Genomic DNA, 18,879 nt, shown 5'->3' on the forward strand with positions numbered 1-18,879 from the left:
CCACTGCGCGAAGCCCACGCTGGGGCAGGTTTTCTGGCAGGACTTGTGACCCCGTGGGGGACCCACGCTGGAGCAGTCTGTGCCTGAAGGACTGCAGCCCATGGAAGGGACCCACACTGGAGCAGTTCATGAAGAACTGCAGCCCATGGGAAGGACCCACATTGGAGAAGTTTGTGAAGGACTGTCTCTTGTGGGAGGGACCCCACACTGGAGCAGGGGAAGAGTGTGAGGAGTCCTCCCCTGAGGAGGAAGGAGCAGCAGAGACAACATGTGATGAACTGACCCCAACCCCCATTTCCCGTCCCCCTGCACTGCTGGGGGGAAAGAGGTAGAGAAAACCAGGAGGGAAGCTGTGCCTGGGAAGAAGGGAGGGGTGGGGGAAGGTGTTTTAAGATTTGGTTTTATTTCTCATTGCCCTACTCTGGTTTGATTGGCAATAAATTAGTCAAGTCAAGACTGTTTTACCATGATGGTAATTGGTGAGTGATCTCTCCCTGTCCTTATCTCAATCCGTGAGCCTTTTGTTATATTTTCTCTCCCCTGTCCAACTGAGGAGGGGAGTGACAGAGTGGCTGCGTGGTGCTTAGTTGCTGGCTGGGGTTAAACCGCAACAACAGGGCTCCTGTTGATGGTCTGTAGGGAATTAGTCATGTGATACTGGATATTTTCTTTTTTTACCTGCTGAACTGCATTACAAGAAGTTAGAGTTGCATCAAAAATTGACTGGGGCAAACCTATACCTGAGGGAGCAAAGATGACTTAAAAAGTGACATATTAATGTACTATCCCAGGAAGCTCATGCCCTGAACCCCCTTCTGAAGTACTGCTGTTTCCTGGCTGCTTTACCTGGCCATACTCGGCTAATCCTTTTGTAGCAGTATTCCCAAGTCTATTAAATGGAAGGGGCATCTAGTTTTATTATTGCTGTTACTATTAAAAGGATTATATTGTATGTGACCACTCTGATGGCTGGGGCGAGAAGGGAGTAGAAGAGAGAAATAATTGAAGTTCTAGGCAGACTCTTTCCCTCCCTTTCTCCCTTCCTTCTTTCAAAATGATGAACATTTTGGTTAATATTGATGATGCCTCCTGGATATCAGCTGTCTCTTCCTAGGAGTGCAGAAAGTGCCTGAAAGTAGTAGTTTGTAGACCATTTTCTGCTGTTCTACTGACTGTCAGATCCATGGACCACAAGTAAAGCAATGCTGCTTCAAAAGATTCACTGTGAGGTGGTAGTGATGTTTTGCTGGTCATGGCATGAGAAGACAACAATGTGACAGACTAGGTGCCTCTCCTCTCCCTCTCCTCTCCTCTCCTCTCCTCTCCTCTCCTCTCCTCTCCTCTCCTCGATCTATCTTAGAGGAAGTCTTTGACAGAAGGAGGTTGACTGAGCCTTGCTGTCCTGCATAACCTCCCACAGAGAAGTGTGTAATGTGGCTTTTCCACGTAAACAGCTGTTGCTGCTGCTGGAGTGCTGCGTAATTGAAAATGGACAACTGTGTGGTCTTTCTGATCACCCATGGGAGACAGTTCGTGGGTGTCAGTGAACACAAGCTGAATGATAGCTGAGGTGTTTCCCCCATGAAGTCATGCATGAAAGCCCCTGAGAATCCCAGTGGTGGAGCTCTGTGCTTCTCCTTAAAAACTGTGCCCCAGACAAGCCAACCTGCTTCAAAAAGAGCTACTCCAGCACCTACTTTGCCAGTGAACTCTCTTTCAGCTCTGTAATTTTCTTTTTTCATTTATGACAGTTACTCTTACCAGAAATGAAGGCTATTAGAAAGGTATCACTGGTAGATCTTCTATTTTCCAGAGATAAAATACTTCTTATCAGTAGGAGAATATATGTTGCTGTTATCTGAAACAAGAGGTTGCCATCTGTTTCCTTTGGTTCACAGGATCTTCTGTTGTCCTGATATATTCAAAGGGGCAAGTTTGGTCTGTAAGGAATTGGTTTATTATGGTGCAAAAGTAGCTGAATCAGGGCACCTTTGTAAAAGCTTGGTTAGTACTTCAAATGGCTCAGGATAAAAATGGGGGGAAGAGCTCTTGGGCTGTGCTGGAGTAGTGAGCATCCTGGCCAAGACTGGTCTGGAGAGAAAGCCGTGATGACACCGTGCAACACCACCATAACGGCACCCTGTGCTCCTCTGTGCCTGGCTGAGATTACAACCAGCTCAAGGGCAGACTTCTTGACCCTATAGATGGCTGTGATAATTTTGGCCAAATTGTTCTGATTTCCCTTGATGTTCAGTATATGAAAGCATTTATAATATTGGCAAATCCCACTCTAAAGGGTAGGTGATAAAATACATTAAACACAAATCTGTGTTATAACTTAGCCTTAAATATAGGTTTAAAGGTAGACAGTCTGATTAAAACTAAAAGGTCATTATTTTACATTGTACAATTTTATTTGTAGCTATAAATCATAACACAATTTGTGGAAGGAAAAAGGTTATTAAACTGGCAATATTTATTCCGTTAAGGTGAATAAAATGCAGCACGTAGTTCTGAGTTATGATAGCTGGGGAAAGGAGCCAAATCACTCTGCTAAAAATTAGTTTGCCAATAATTTTACAGAACGATGACAGCGTGGCTTCAAAAACAAATCCTTTATAGGGAAATGGGATGGCTGCATGACAGACTCTCTGAGCTATGAATTCTCCACAGCTCATGGACCAGGAACTGCTTTAACAATTAGTCTTCAGGGATTTTTTTTTTTTTCCAGAAGTTAAACAATGGCTGCTGTCTGTAACAGAAAGGTCATGCGGTATCATAGACTGGACATAAGAACTGAAGAATTCTGAGTTTTAAGTCAGAAAGATTCCTGCTAACTTACTGTCTTGATCTGTTTAGGAGGCTTAACTATTCACTGCCCCGTCTGTGAAGCTGGGGTGGGAATGATGACCACACAAGGATATCGCTAGCACTTTAGTAATAAGCCTTGGGCTTTTTTTTACATGGCAGAACACATACATGCCACATTCATAACACATGTTAGAGAAGAGCTCGAAAGAGGCTTGGGAACTCTGCCTGAATTAAAATTGACCAATGAGCGTAAGGACTGGAAAGTAACCCAGCAGACTTTACCACAGTGCTGCATCTTCCTTCTTGCTCGAGTCTGTGTTTCTGTGACTGCTGTATTCACACAAAAGCTCCCCGTTTTGTACGCTAGTCATTATTTTGAAACAACACAGAAAAGGGGTATTTTATGTTCCTTCTTGCTTAGAAGAGGGCTCTTGTTAGAGACCTGCCTTGGTGCAGTACCTTCTGGGTGTGTTTTATCACTAGCTTGCTGAGCAGAACATTTCAGGGGCTTACTACAACAGACTGTAAGTAACAAGAACAAAGCAGCAATACTCATTAAGCCTCTAGTCTTAGTTACTTGTTTAATAAAGAGTAGTGCGCTCTTAAACATGCTAAAAAGCTGTCGAGATTTCCAGAGCTTTTCAGCAATGCAGCATTTTTTAAGCTAATAATCTTTTCCAGCCATCTTAGAAGCTTTGCCAATCTGCTGAGCCTGGCTGGCACAGGTCACCAGCTGCCTGAGGACGAAGCTGGTGATCACAGGCATGCACAGTTCTGCTCTCAGACAGTGAGGAAGTTAGAAATAAGATGAGCCAGTGCTGGTTGTATCTAAGAGTAAGTGCGCAGATGTCTGAGGAAGGTGTTTGCATCTCATGTAAACATTGTTCTTATATTTTTGTTGTAGAAGATGATGTGTCAAATGTACAAATAATGTGTGCCTGGTGCCAGAAAGTTGGAATCAAGCGCTATTCCCTGAGTATGGGAAGTGAAGTGAAATGCTTCTGCAGCGAGAAGTGCTTTGCAGCTTGCCGAAGAGCATATTTCAAGAGAAACAAGGTAAGAGAAATAAGGAAAGTCGTAACCTACATAGACATAGCTTTAACCAGGCCCAGCCTGGGTCTCATGTAGCATCTAATAGAAGCTCTTTTCTTTTGTTTTCTCTGTTTCACCTAGTCCCTCCACTTTCCATCTGTATTGTCTGTTGGCCTGTCAGCCCTTTACTAACCTTGTTTCTTTCAGTTTCCTTCAGCTTGATGCTTGGGTTTTGTGAGAGTCAGGGAATTAAAATACTAATAAGCATTAACATAAGAGTCCCAATTTGGCCTTAGAGTCTCAGCATACTTGCTACATATATATAACTAAGAGGAGGTATCATGGAAATAGAGTAGAGGAGGGTCGTGTATGACAGTGTCACTGAGTCCCATGGCACTCAGATCATGGCCAGTGGGTAAATGCTTTTAGGGCCTAATCCGAGATCCCATCATGATAGCAGACATCTTCCCACTGCTGCTAGTGAGCTCTAGTTTCAATCTTCTAAAGTGTATCATTACTAATAAATTATCATTGCTGCAAAATTCAGGCACTATACAGTTCTGGGGTTGGGGTAAGCAGTGTTAGAACATCTAGAGTAGCGTGAAAACCCCTCCTACTCCATTTAAATTTAACTCTGTCTAAAATTAGAATGCAATCCTAATATTGAATGTCTACAAAAACTGCTATAATAACTGAAGTACAGTGCCTGAAAATGCCCTCTAGGTTACTTCAGCAGCTGCTTTTCTGCAGCAGAATGTGCGACATGTCATTTAAAGAAAAATAACAAAGGAACACTCCAGCATTTTTAGTTGTTGAAAAAGTAGCTGTGTCCTTTTGGTGCTTAATAGTGTGAGTCTTTGGGTAGCCTTTATTGTCTTAGATATGTTTATTATCCATAAACCCCTTTACATTTTGGTTTTCTAAATGATACCATTTTCCCTCATGCTACAGAACATTCAAAGCCTGTCAAGTTCAAACTGAATTCAGGTCTCTAAATCTGGTCTTTTACATCTGTGGTAATAACAAATAAGTACATATGGATCCTAGATTCAAGATGCAGTGTTATAGCAAATTACCCTCCTTTATAAATTTAGGTCGCATTATCCTGCCAAAAAAAAAAAAAGAAAAAAAAAAGAAAAAAAAGGAAAAAAAATGCCTGAAGAATTAGGTTGCAAAAATCAGTAGAGTGGAATTTTAGTGGCAGTCTTGGAGAATCAAGCTCATAATGTCTGCTGGAGCAGACAGGCAAGTTAAAGTCACGTGAGTCTTCTGTGAGGAGTGGTGTTTACATCCTTTTTATCTAGAAAAAGTGCAGAGGAGGGAAATACATGCTCCTTAGATGTTCCTCATTTGAAAATAAGTTCCCATGGATGTACGTGTATGTGCACACATGCACATTTATGCACATGCAGTTCAATGTGCCTTCCAATGTGTGAGACACTCTGGGGTGACAGGATCCAGATCACTCTCAGCTGATGCTGCTGTGGCTTTCAGTCACAAATTTACATGGGTAAGATAATTCATAGTAATGGAGGCATTGTCAGTGATCCTAGTTAGGTGGTCCTGTGTGTCTAGCAGTGACGAGTACCAGATAATTCGGGAAACCTTTGGGATGCAGATGAAAGAACCAGTTCATGGTGGATTCTGTTTCATCTACAGTTTAGATCCTGGAATAGGAGCTTTAGATCCCTTACTAAATGAAAGTAAATACATGTTAACATAATGCATAGGTGTACTTCAACCTTCTACTAACCCATGAGTAGTAGGATTCAGTAATAGTTTATGGCCATGAATTCAATCAGGCAATATACGAAAAAGTTCCCTTTTACCTGACTTACAATGTATTACCCTTGTGCTTTGTTGGAGGCCTCCTTGTCCCTGTATTATGAGAAAGGATGAATTAGAGCATCTCATTCACCCTGGTTCCCTTTCCTATGCATCTGTTAACTTCTTCTGGAAGCTAAAAGATGCTGAATATTTCCATCCAGAAAGCTCCCTGTATTCATTGTTTTGCATATATCTAAATAACAATAGATGTTCATAATCTTCCTATACCATCATAACCCAGTGAAGTGTCCTATTCTTCACTAAAGAGGTTGCAAATTAACAAAATGTCATATGGGAGGACTTGGCAAAACATGGTGAGATAACATATAATTGATAACATGTTGGCTGCTGCATTGGCTCCGCTTCAAAGCTAAGCCAGTGAGTCACATTTTCTTCCTCTTTGCACCTGTGGAATCTGGAATTGCACAGGACCTGACCCTGCAGGGGAAATCTGGAGCTGCCCCTTGCATGTGTATTTGTGGCACTAGATGATCAGAGGACAGAATATTTAGGGAATGCTGCCGTTAAATTAAGACAGGTACAGCAAAATTCAGCAGACCCTCATGCTTCTTGTTTTGCACTTCACCTGTTAGTAACAGACCAGAGTCTTGAGGAACAAGATCAAAGGAACAAGGCTGCAAATAGTTTCAGATTTAACTGCTGACCTTTAATCTGTTATTACTAGTCCAACAGCGTACCTGTCTTCTCCATGAGTCTAATGCTTATTTATGTATTTGAGAAGTTATGCCACTCTACACTTTCTCATTTTTCAAACAGAAGAGTAAAATAGTCACGTTTCACCTGCCTTATGTATGTTTTAAACAGCCAATCTCTGCCACAATATAGTGTTGTGTTACGTTAAATATGTACAGCTGCTGCACTTCTGGGAGCTGATAGGACTTTGTGGTCACTTCACGTAAGGCTTGAATTTCCTAATGGATTGTGTTAAGCACTCTTCCCTCCCTCCCCTAGATAAGAAGTGCTGTAATAAGCGCTTGCTTGAAACGATAGGACTGTTTAAACAGTAAAGAATAAGTCATCACTAATGTCTCAAAAAGGCACTAAGTAATGCTGCAAATTATCCATCCCTGAATGCCAGTTGCTGTGTTCAGAATTAGGACTCTTGTCGTCATCCTAATAACAAAATCTTCTCCCATACAGAGGGCAAATGCACGCTGAAGCGATGCACGCCCACAGATTCCCAGCTGGGAGAAGGCTTGGCACGAGACCGCCTTGAAGTGCCCTCGGAGAGCAACGAAAGGGCCCCCAAAAGCCCCAGGTTAGCTGGGCAGACTGCTCCCAACCTCTAACTCCTTCCCAGCCCTCTTCCACAGTAGGTTTAGCAAGAGTAGCAACGCACTGGAATAAGCTGGTACCTTGCTGGCCTCAGGAGTGTTTGAACCCAAGCAGTTTAGTCGGAGGTGCACATTGGTCCATCCTGCCTTTGTCCCAGCGGAGTTGTGCCCATTTGTGCTCCAGAAGCTATGCCCCTGCGCCCGCTGCTTCCGTACGTAGCCAGGGTCGTCAGGGAGCTTCATGGCTGGGATGGGGAGTTTGTAAGGAAAAAGACTTGTGCAACTGTAAGTTGCTCTTCTCATAAGAAATGCAAATTTTGCCCCAGGTATCCTGCAGTCATGACCATTTAAAATTATCTATATTAGCAATCATGCCTTGCAAGAATAGAAATGTGTATGTTTTGAAATTATAATGGGTTTCCTCACAGACTGTAATTTTATCTAAATTAACAGAACTAAATGAAGAAAAAATTGAGGGTTTTACCCCATTAGGCAAAAAGGAAAGTATTTAGACTAGATCTGATTTAGAAAAAACCTAAAAATACCACCACCACCCCCAGACAAAAATAACGTGCTCCTGTTTGGTCTAGTATGCATAGTCAAATACGCATAATGAACTACTGTATAAAGATAACCTGTTCTGCATAATAATACCAATTAAAAGGAAACTTTGCATGAAAAGGGAGCATTTCATACTAATGTTTGTAATTGAAGATTTAAGATTTGGAGCTGTTCTGATGCTCCCTTCTTTAGAGATTTAATTTTATAGGCCAACTAATATAAAGTTAAGTACCAAAGAGGCACATAAGGGCAAAAAGCACTAGACCACCAAGTTTCAGAATATGAAATTTAAAGGGAACGTTTGGATTCGTAATTGGATCCAGTGAGTTTGAAGCCTGAAAAGATTAATTTTGAAATTAAGTTATTGACTCAATGGGTCAGAAAACAAATTTATTATGACCAAATAGCCAAACCTAGAATGAGGACTGAATTCGTAGGGGTTATAGGCTCTGTTCACAGATATATTAAAGGATAATTTACTTCATTTGACTACGACATCGGAGACGAAGTGACTGCAAGGTTGTCAGCCAGTATTTTATACTTGACCTTGTTCCTGTTTCGCACTGCCTCCCAATCAGGGAAAAAGATGATAGATGTTTTTGTTTACAGTGCGGTCAAATTTCATTTACACTAATAAACAAAAAGGCATAAATCAAAAAGTAAAAGTAAACTTCTGCTTAGAGGCATGAAGATGTAAACGATGATGGCTCTTTTCTTCCCATATGGGATAGTGACGGGCAGCACTGTGTGTGAGTCAGTAGCGCAGACAGGCATTGGTGTGTTTTACTCTCTTTTATCTCATCTGCATAGCAAAAATGAATGTGAACAATCAAATGGGGCTATAAGAAGTCATACGCATTTATTTAGTCCTGAGTTCTATTGCATTAGACAATTCCTTACATTTCCAAATTATATTTAAAGATGATAAAGTGCACACAGCATCATAAAGCCTTAGTACTCCTGCCTGAGTAGTTTTTTGGTTAATTAACGTATATCACTATGTGATTAATATGGACATGTATATACAAACACATACTAAAAACTGGGAGTAAACAGAAACTATCATTCCCCAAAATAATTACTGAGGGTTGTCAGAGAAAGTTCTCTTGATTTCAGGCTTAATTGTGCAGCCTAACAGTGCATAAGAAACATTTAACAATCTCCCTGTTAAGTCAATGAGTAATGGCAAAAAAAGTATGTTACTTTCTTCTCTTTCTTATGCATCTGCAAAATTTAATTTGTAAAATTATCATCATTCATGGAAATTTGGAAAATTGCTTAAAGCAACTTGATGCAAATAATGCCCCTGACAAAACAAACAAACAAAAAGCTTAGCTGTTACATCTTCCGTTAGAGTCCCTTTCCATAATAAGTTTTGAAACACATGGGGCTCTGAATAGAAAACCTATTTCTCCTAGAGATTTAACTTGCATTAATTAGGTGTGCAGAAAGGTCAGTGTAGAGCAGGTGTCCTACCTGGTTTGCATGAAATCATCCGTATTTGGTTCTGCGGAGCTGTTAGAGAAGTGGGATTTAATAAATGGTTCCTGAAGTTGCTTCTTCTGCTGTGGGTTTGTGTAGAATGTGCGCGTGTGTATTTATGTGTGCTTGTGTGTGTATGTGCACCTCTGCACGTGTGCATACGCGTATTTGCCACAGCAGCCAATTAATAAGGTTTCTTGCAAATGCTTGAAGGTAGAAGGGGAAAAGGCAACAAACATCTCCATAGCTATGATTGCTATGTTGAAATATAAATGAGTGCTGATGAGTGAATGCAGATGAGACGCTGAGTCTGCAGAGGAAATATTTCAACTGTGGGGCACAGTTGCAAACTTCTCTGAGGAGCTATCTGGAGAAGGAGGGGGAAGAAAAATATCCTCCCTCAGAGGATGTTTTTGAAGTTTGTGGAGGATAGAAAGCCACAGACAGTGACCAAAAGTCTGGAGCAGATACTGAGATATAAAGTAAATCCTGAGTTGTGAAAGAGATGGGTGGCATCAGTCGGAAAGAAGAAGAGTTGGCATCGTTGTCTAGCTGTCATCAGCTGGCCTTTTTACTTACTGGATACTAAACCCAGAAATCTCATAAAACTCCTTCCCTAAACCAGGGCTAGGATTTTTCACGATTAGAAGAGGCAAATGAAATTCCAAATTAACCTGCTGAGACCATCAGTCAGGATATCTCACTGCTCACCCACGGCAAAGCAAAACGTATTAACATTGCTAACAATGAAATGCATCAGCACCTGACTGATGCCACCAACGCCTTAATGAAGGGATCTGGCAAACCCAGCGTGCTTGTCAGTGTGCAAACTCAATGGACATTTTACTGTCCATCTGCTGCCATTTAATACTATAAATTTGAATCAAATTCCCATTGTCTGAATTACTAGCAGGTATCCAATCCAATTAAAAGGCGTGTTCACTTTTAATTTTAACCACCATGTCACATTACATCAGTCGTGTTGCATTCTGGCTACTTTGGTTATATCAAGATGAATATGCTAATTACAGCTTGAGAATCTGCTGCCTCTTGGACAGCAGGCGTTTGATTCAAACGAAGCGACCAGTTTACATGAGATGTCCTTGCATCAGTTCTGGACAGCTTCAGCGATTGCATCTCTCCTTCTTGCCAGAAGTAGGTTTTGTTTACATACAGATGTTACAACAAAACACCACTAATTGCATTAGGACTTGACTAGAAATGCTTTTAAGATTTTTGTGCACTTGGTGTATGCAGTTTAGAGCGACGATTTGGATTTAAATAGATGTCATGACACCTTGATATTGGAGATGTGGAAGGAGTTGCTGCCTACCAGAGTGACTGAGGAAGAAAGATGGCCAGCAGCTATTTTTCTGGAGGTTACTAAGGTGCTTTACTGAAGTCTTAAATCACTTAGGAAGAATTTTTGGAGGGGAGAGGGAGACACTAGGGGAAAAACAGACATTTTGCTCCATTAAAAAGTTTGGCAAGATAGACTTCATGTTCTGTGTTTTTATCACCAAGGGATTTTTGATTAAAGAGTTTAGATGCATAACAATGATGCATTCAGAAAATGAGCAGATATAATACACATGGGTGCTAACTTTACCTCTGAACCCCTTTGGCTCCAACCTATGTGAGCTAGGCAATCGCTCAATAAAATATTGCTCTCCCCTATGTTCCAGGTTCAGGTTCAGGTTACATTAGATTAGTCCCTTTTGCCTTGGCCTCGTATGAAATTAGGAACCTTCCGGCTTTTTTCCATGCGATGAACACAGAATGAGCATTGAGAACAGTCTTTATTCTGATGAAAAATTAGGGTAAATCTCCAAAGTGTGTCTAACTTACACAGATTATATTTGATGCCACTTTTCCCTTTCCTAATGAACACATCAATCATTAATACTAATACAAGCTGGGCAAATAATGAAATGCATATTAAATAATATGTTTGTTCAAAAATATCATGACATCTGAATAAATTATTGCCTTAATGCATCTGTTCATTTATCAGTCAGCTCATTAACTTAGGGAAATATTGAAAAAGGAGCTTGAGTATTTTTTTCACTCTCTATATTTTTATTTAAAAAACAAAATTAAGCAAATATGGTTTTCAAGAATATGTTTGGATTAGGAACAATTTTGTGAATGACACTGTCCGTACAGTCTCGGACATATAGACATATAGAGTATTACGGTTAGCCACGTAGTTGAAGGAGGTGAAATTCTGCCCAGGCAGGGGACCACGGTGGGCAGCAGTGGAAAAACCTGAGGGGCCCAACTGGAGGTGGAAAGTCACTTCTAGTCCTAAAGTTTCTTGGGATCACACGTTGCTGTCACACTTGGCTAGTGGCAAATTAGTTTGTGCAGGTGAGGTGGCAGTTCAGTGGAGTTGTGGCATTTCTTGTCAGCTGATGGTCTGTATTTAATTGCTCTTGTTCCCCCGAAGCAGTGACTTCCCTCTCCATCACGCATAGAAATCTTGGGACAAATTCAAGGATGAAACTTGAGTCAGACCAAGGGAGTAAATCACATTGTATATCTTTTGGCCCCTTCTAGGTAGGAAAGTTTCATCCCTTTTAGGTTTGTTTGCAATCATTTGCTGGTTTATGGGAAGACTGAAGATACCCTTACACACATTAACCTTGAATCTGGCCTCGGGAGTCTAAATGAGGCTAGGAGAGGCCAAATGGATATAACTTATAAGCTGCCGGATGAACAGGAAAATCTACTACCGGGAATTGTTAGTTAAAGTCAGCTTCTCGCCATATATCAAGCCATGCTTGATGCACAAGTGTTAAATTTGCTGGAAGAACGAGGTGGGTTTTATAGGGCAAAAGTCTGAAAATGTCAACTATCTTCCCTGTAGAAAATTGTTTCTGCAATAATAAAAGACTGTGCTGGCCAGCTAAGTTCAGTGGCAGGCTGTGCTCTGTCAAAAACCCAAGCATTTACAACTCAGGCATTCGAATTTAAATTGGGCTGAAAGTAAACATATGTTGCAAGTTGTCAGCCTGGATGCAATTTTGTATCTAAAGTAAATGTACTCATCTGTTTAATAATTTTTAGGAGCAGTCATAAAGTATCTGATGGTTTGGGGGGGGGGGGGGAGGTGGTGCAAGGCTTCGGATGGTTTGGGTTTATTTAATTAACGTCCTGCCCCAGAAGCAGGAGGCCAGACTCTGCCTCCGTTGCACGGACGGGCTGGTGGAGATGCTGGGGCAGGAGCCAGCTCTTTCGACTGGCACGCACGGGGCGGACTGGGGGACGCGTGGCTCCATTGGTCTCCATTTACTTCACAAGCAGAGCAGAGCGTCTCTCTGGCACTTACCCAGGCTTTGTACCGGGAAGGATCTTCGGTGGGGTATGACGGCTCAGTGCAGATTTACTGGGGAGCGTGTGAGACCATCAAGGTCTCAGCCTTTGCCCATCAGCACTGGCTGGATGCAGTGATTTTCCCCGGGTCGCACACGTGGATGCAGCAGTGCAGTGTCCTGTACGCCTGTGGCCCTTCCTTCCCCTGAAATTCTGACTGCCAAATGAAAGGGGAAGCCTGTTGAGTTAGAAATCAAACAACGACTCAGTCTCAATTACTCTTATTATTTTTAATTTAGCCCCTAGGCTTTCACATTCGCGGTGCAGAGTGCTACTAAATCAGGTGGAAGAGAGCTCCTAGTACTAAATATAAGTCTTAAAAGCTTAATCTAAAGATTTAAATGGAACATTGACATTTAGATATTTATGAGGAGGTAGGTTTGAATAATTTCATGGTGTAGTAGTAATAATAGTCAACTTTGGCCGTTGTCAAATGGTTCAGTCTCATGCCTCCATTTGCAGAAGCAATTTATCAATTATCAATGCCTTGATAAGGCAACTCCCCACTGAGTTTCATCTAATGCACAGGCATTAAAAGAACAGGTAGCCATACTCCTAACCTCAGTGTTGGAAGATGGTAACTTCATCCTAAAGAAAGGAAGAACCAGGAGCTCTGAAAGAGAAGGCTTTAAAATACCAAGGAAAAGGGTTAACCAAGAGGAAGTTTAAAAAAAGGGAAAAAAAGAAGCATTGAATCACTCTGGAGGCTATTTAAGAACACCATATTAGATGCACAGATGGTACGTATACCTCTGAGCAAGGAAAAAGTAGAAAGGGGAGAGTAAATCTGGCATAGTTAAGTGAAGAAGTGCATAAGCTTAAAGGGACACTGTCAACTTAAAAATCACACTTTTATTGGAAAATTTGTTACCTACTACTGTTACAAACAACACCTATGATTACTGTAGCGGAAAGATGAGACAAAAAAACTCCCTCTGCTTTTTGGTGTGGTTCCTTTGGGCCTGATCCAGATTCCATCGATGTCAGTGGGTGACGTCCCATCGCTTGTAGTGAGCTCCGGATCAGGTCCTGTGCATATTTGCCTGTACATGGTGTATGGGCAGTTCCATTATTTTGCATGCGGTCTGTTTTCTTATTGTTTCTGTGGTTTTTCACACAGCAAGAGAGAAAAAAACATTTTTTTCCAAATTGGAAGCATGCTTGTTAAACTATGGAAATGCCATCGAGGTCTCAGGCACACTTGTACCAGAAATACCAAATGTTTTGCTTTTTTAAGAGAAAACTCATCCTTCAAAAAAATTTGAAAATGCGATCAAGTCAGTTATAACCAAAGGTCCATGAGATAAAGTGCAGGAATAAAAGGACAAGCAAATTATCTGAAAGGCGTATGTACAAGGCACTGTATAAGGTGTAGGAAAAGTGTCTCTGTAGAAAACAAAAAACCACCTGTAAGTCCCCTGCACCCGTAGGCCACCCAGCTGTGACTCCAGCCCCTTCTGAAAAAGCGGAACAGCAGAAAAATTAAATTAAATTTTCTGCGTCCATCTTCACCGCACAGGATGATGAGGAAATTCCTGTTCCAAGGACACTTTTCACAGGAAATCAGAGTGTGGCCTTATAACAGAAATTGAAGTCTCTTAAGAGGAAGTTATGGAGCAACTTCAGCAACTCGAGAGCAGTAAATCACCAGGAGCAGATGGTACTCAGCCGAGTGTTCCTAAGGAAATAAAAGTGTGAAGCAGCAGAGATATTGACAAGGATCTGCAATATATCATTAAAACCAGCAACTGTTCCTGAAAATTTGGAAGTCATTTGTATGGTGTTTAAAAGAAAAAAAAAAAAAAAGAGAGATAAGAAGGTTGCTTTCTTCTTGAGCATAGGAAATGAAGCTGAGAGTTCCAAAGTAATTTTTATTTGATTTGCTTAATGGCAGAATAAAGTAACTTTCAGTTAGGTATGACCTGGCAGGTTGTAACATTATAAAGAACAGCTGGGATATAATTTTTATACATAACAGCTTTTAGACAAAGATATTTAGGTGAACATAGTTTATTTGGACTCAGGATCAGGTTTGCTGGATAAGGTTGTTTATTTTTGATGTGTTATTTGATGTCTCTGGGTAGTCTGATGCCCTCCACAGAAACAATGAATGCATTTTGGCACAGCAGTGTACCTCGGTCCACATTTTCATATGAAGTTGGACATTTAAATAAGAAGCTGACTGCATTCCAAAGGACCCAAGTTTACTGCCAACACAAAAATTGCTTTATAATGCTGAGGAATGTTTTTCTATGTGCTACAAAAGTTTTTAATTCAATTTGCTAGAGAAAAAATAATTGTTTTTAGAAAGAAGTTGAATTGTTCAACAAAAAGCAGATACTTTGATGCACAAACCCACTCAAGCAAATCCCCATTTTCTGCAGTTATACCATATGGGCAAGGAGTAACAGAGGAGTACAGAGGTTTTGCCAAGCAAACACAGCTAGTATGTACACACATGCATGGAAATCAGCCGAGGGAGGGAAATTAGAAGTTCTAATGGATTTGGAATTTAGTAAAGCACTTGAAATAGCATCTCATGAAATCTTACCCTCAGATTAATTCAAATTACTTTGGATATGAACGCTGTCAAGTGGCCTGAAAACGAGCTCAAGGAATAAAGTAAAGGGTGGTGACAAAGAGCAGCATATCAGGTTGTGGATAGAGAAGTGCCAGAGGGACTTCGTGAGGTTGGTCTTGTTTCATATTTCATTAATGATCTCCAGGAGAGAACAGAGAGCAAGTTCACAAACTCTGCAGATGATACTAAACGAGGAGGCGTTGCAGATACTAGACAGGACAGAAAATAATTCTCTGGAGGAGTTAGAAATAATGAAAAAAACCCAACTAAATTACTTGTACTTTGACAAAAGTGAGTTAATATGTCCAGGGAAAAGAAAACCAACCTGAAAAAAATATTTTAGTGGAATGAGTGAAGCTGGACAGAGGCTGAAGCTGAGGATACATGAGGGCAATAAGTTGGACTGTGCAGATGTAATGGTAGTTAAATGGCCATAGCTAGGGTCTGGAGCATGGGGGTGTTGAGGAGGATAGATGGGTGGTTGCTGAAACATGGGTAGAGGAAAGAGTGGCAAGATTTGGAGGGAGTTTGGACACGCAGCCTTAAGGGATGCGCTGAGTCAAAGATGATTTAGGGAATACAAAGGTGTTAAGCCTTTGGAGAAGGAAGAGAAGGCTGGAAAGAAGTAAATCTTTTGCAATTTCAATATATAATACTTCGATGTGTTAGCACTTGGAACTGTGGCCCGAAATGAGCTGCTTTGCTTGGGACGGACTAAGCTGGGACGAGCAAAAACTAGTAAATACCGAAGCTGGCACTGGCAGAAGGAATGCATACACTATCTTCTGTGTATTTTCTGTCTCTGACTTCTGCAGAAATGAAAGGATAGCATACTCGGATTCAGCAGGCACAATTACACTGCCCATTTTTAGACTGAACTATCACAAATAGTAGTTAAAGGCCTGAGCCACAAGCCACTGAAATAAGGAGTGCTCTGTCTGGAGTAGCAGTTGAACTGGGTCTGAAATTAAATAGTATAGTTGTATAGGTTTGATATAACTGATGATTATTAGCAAAATATATAGCTAAGCCAAGTAAAAGAGCAACGGAAACCAAGCCTCATTCATCAGAGATATTGCCTGCCAGTGTAAGCCCCAGATGCATCTTATAACTGTGTAGATTGTAGGATATTTTTCACTCCTTCCTTCAGGTATTGGCTGTTGTCAGCTGCAATTTGCCAGATGAGATGAACAAATGGGCTGATCACTATGGCGAGACCCATCTTCCTAATCAGAGCGGTTGCACTGATGGCATAGCAAGCGTGAAGGGCTCCATGACATAATCCAAATCTAAATTGACGTGCCCCATTTGGTCGGCCAAATACATAACTGGTGTAAGCAGGCATAGCTTTATTAAAATCAATGGGGCTACTTACATCAGCTGTAATTTTGGCCCGCTGTAGGAATTGCAATAGCTCCATTTAGTTCTTACTGGGTCTGGAGAAGCAATAGGTTTGCTATAGTGTCACTGGAAAGGTTTTTTTATTATTATCATTAAAATGAAAATATTTGTCTCGCTTTCAATCATCCTCAAATCTCTCACAAAAATTTTCGACATTCGTAATGCAATTATCAGTGTCACCACACTAGTCTTTTGAAGTATTTTGAAAATGTCAATATTTTCTAGTAATTACTGTTGATGAAAATATGGAAAGTGTAGAAGACTTTTTATAAAAGAATTATAAGTTGTGTTCACAATAAAAGGTTGTGTTCAGTCTCACATAGTAAGGGCTATTTTTAAAGAAGTGTCATGTAAAACTCTAATTCATTATATCTGGACATTTCAGTATAAAATGTAATGTGTAGCACCTTCACTATGCCTAGCTTTTCCGAAGAACACAACTGGAGATATTAGAGCATGTTGCATAGTTTGTAAGATGTTTCCTAAAATTGGTTTCCTAAAGACAGCTAATCACAAATGTGGTTATTTTGAGCGTTTTGTTTCTTCAGCCTTGAACTTAGGTTTGAGTAACTCAATATAAATTGCAGAACAGAATATGCAATAAGGTACTGACCATCAGTTTCAAAACGAAGGAGGTATTTTGGTCTTGTGGATGTCAGGGGCAATATTTCCACTGATGTCAGTAGGATGAGAACTGAATCCCAAGCTACAAGCCAACGGTGGCATTTCAACAGGAAAAATGAGGAATTAGATGTTTGTCTGTGTACTTTGTGATCTACAACTGTCAGGTTTTGCTGATAAAGCTGTATAAGGTATTTTAATTTTAACCTAATTTATATTAAATAAAATAAAGGCCAGGTCTGCCACACTTAAGCTGGATAGCTCTTTATTCTCCAGTAGCCCAGGGCAGGGAGGTAATGCACATTTCTCCTCCTTCACCATTCTGCCTTGTCCTTTCCCTTGCTTTATTAAGTGGAACCTTTCTAGCCTTTGCAATACAGCTGCCAAACTTTCAACCTCTCTCTGGCTATGCCTTCCTACATTTCCTAACACGTTTCTGCCTTTTCACTGGCGAGGTTAGGATAAGATATGCATTTACTGTTCCGTGTTGTGTTCTGTATTTGCGGCATGTCTTGTGTTGTCTTATGGATGTTTTCTTAGGTTGGTTTTTTTGGTGAAAGGTACCGAGGAGATTCTCAGTTGTTTTTTGTTTGTGCCCTTAATGGGGTTTAACTTACCACCCCATTAAACAGTCATTTCTTATGTGCAATTGTGATTACTGGAATGTAGGTTGCTATTATTAATCATCTTTCTATTCGTACTGTTACATTAATCATGTGAGGAAATGCGGGTGTAAGTTTGGATCCAGCAGGATGACAACTTCTTGTTCGTGGTGATCCGAAATTCAGCCCGTGAAGCAAAGAATGACTTTTACAAGTCATTTCCATGTTTGCCAATTTTGAAGGCAGGCCTGTGCCATTTTGCAGTACTCCATGCTAATTGTGACCTGTGCGGATTTAGGGATTTCATGAATAATACGAGAGATGCAGGAGCAGTTGGAAAAAAAACCAGTTTCGTTTGTGTCAGGGCTCAGTAATGGATTTACCCTCGAACGCAGCCACCGCTAAGAAGACATTCTGGTTTCCAGGGCCTCGCACTGCGCACGCAGGAGTCGTTTCAGTTTTGCACGCGCGGCTCTCTAGCTGCTCTCCCTTTGTTTCCAAATAGCGCGTGCTCTGCTGTGTACATGTGCCTTCACATATTCTTACAGGAAATCTACTTTCACGCCCAAGAGGAAGAAAGTCTAGCACGTTTTCTGCAAATAAGCGTGTTCCTTCGGGAAGCGTGCTTGCAGAGGAGGAAAGAGGACGGTACAGCTGTAAACATTCTGCTTGGAGATAATCAGCGCCCCAGCAGGAGCACCTTCCCCGCACAGCTGTACAATTCCCTTTGCTCTCTAGAAGGCACTGCACCCTACGTGCAGTTTCCAAGCTACATTTAACACAATTGCCCATCAGCACTTAGGAAGCAGTTACCACAGAAACCCAGCAGAGACCAATTAGTCACATGATTAAATTAATTAAAATAACCCAGGGTATCTGCCATCTTGCTTCTTTCTGCTACGCATAGCACATGACCCAGGCGGAGCTGTAATTGGGTAGCATTATTGTGCCTTTTAATCCTAGAATCATCTTCATACTGTACTGGAGGTGGTCTTTGATTTGTCCTTTTCCACTGGTTTGTGTAAATCCCTTCCCAGAGATCCATGTTATTCCCTTGCCGCAGAGATGCATTATTCCTTTTCTGGAGATCTGTGTTATTGCACAAAAACATTCTCCAGCCCCCTCAATAAGCCAAGTAGTATCAAATTTACAAAACATCAGATTTAACAACAGCAAGATTTGTTATGTTTGGGATAAGAGGATTTGGAAACATTTTCAATTGCACAGCTAAGACTTCTGGAGGTCTTTAATGACAGCTCTAACAATACTTGCCAGAGAGAGCTCTGTAATA

At 41.0% G+C, this 18,879-nt stretch overlaps 1 protein-coding gene across 1 annotated transcript in view; it reads left to right on the forward strand.

Annotated features, from left to right (window-relative positions):
- SOBP (sine oculis binding protein homolog (Drosophila)) overlaps positions 1-18,879 on the forward strand; it is a 118,145-nt gene that overhangs the window by 22,337 nt on the left and 76,929 nt on the right. Inside the window, exon 4 of the mRNA XM_010573400.1 lies at positions 3,716-3,867. Coding sequence (XP_010571702.1) covers positions 3,716-3,867 — 152 coding nt within the window. The remainder of the gene's footprint in view (positions 1-3,715; positions 3,868-18,879) is intronic.

The sequence above is a fragment of the Haliaeetus leucocephalus genome, unplaced genomic scaffold (assembly GCF_000737465.1).
Source record: "Haliaeetus leucocephalus isolate CR32 unplaced genomic scaffold, Haliaeetus_leucocephalus-4.0 Scaffold384, whole genome shotgun sequence".
Lineage (NCBI taxonomy): Eukaryota > Metazoa > Chordata > Aves > Accipitriformes > Accipitridae > Haliaeetus > Haliaeetus leucocephalus.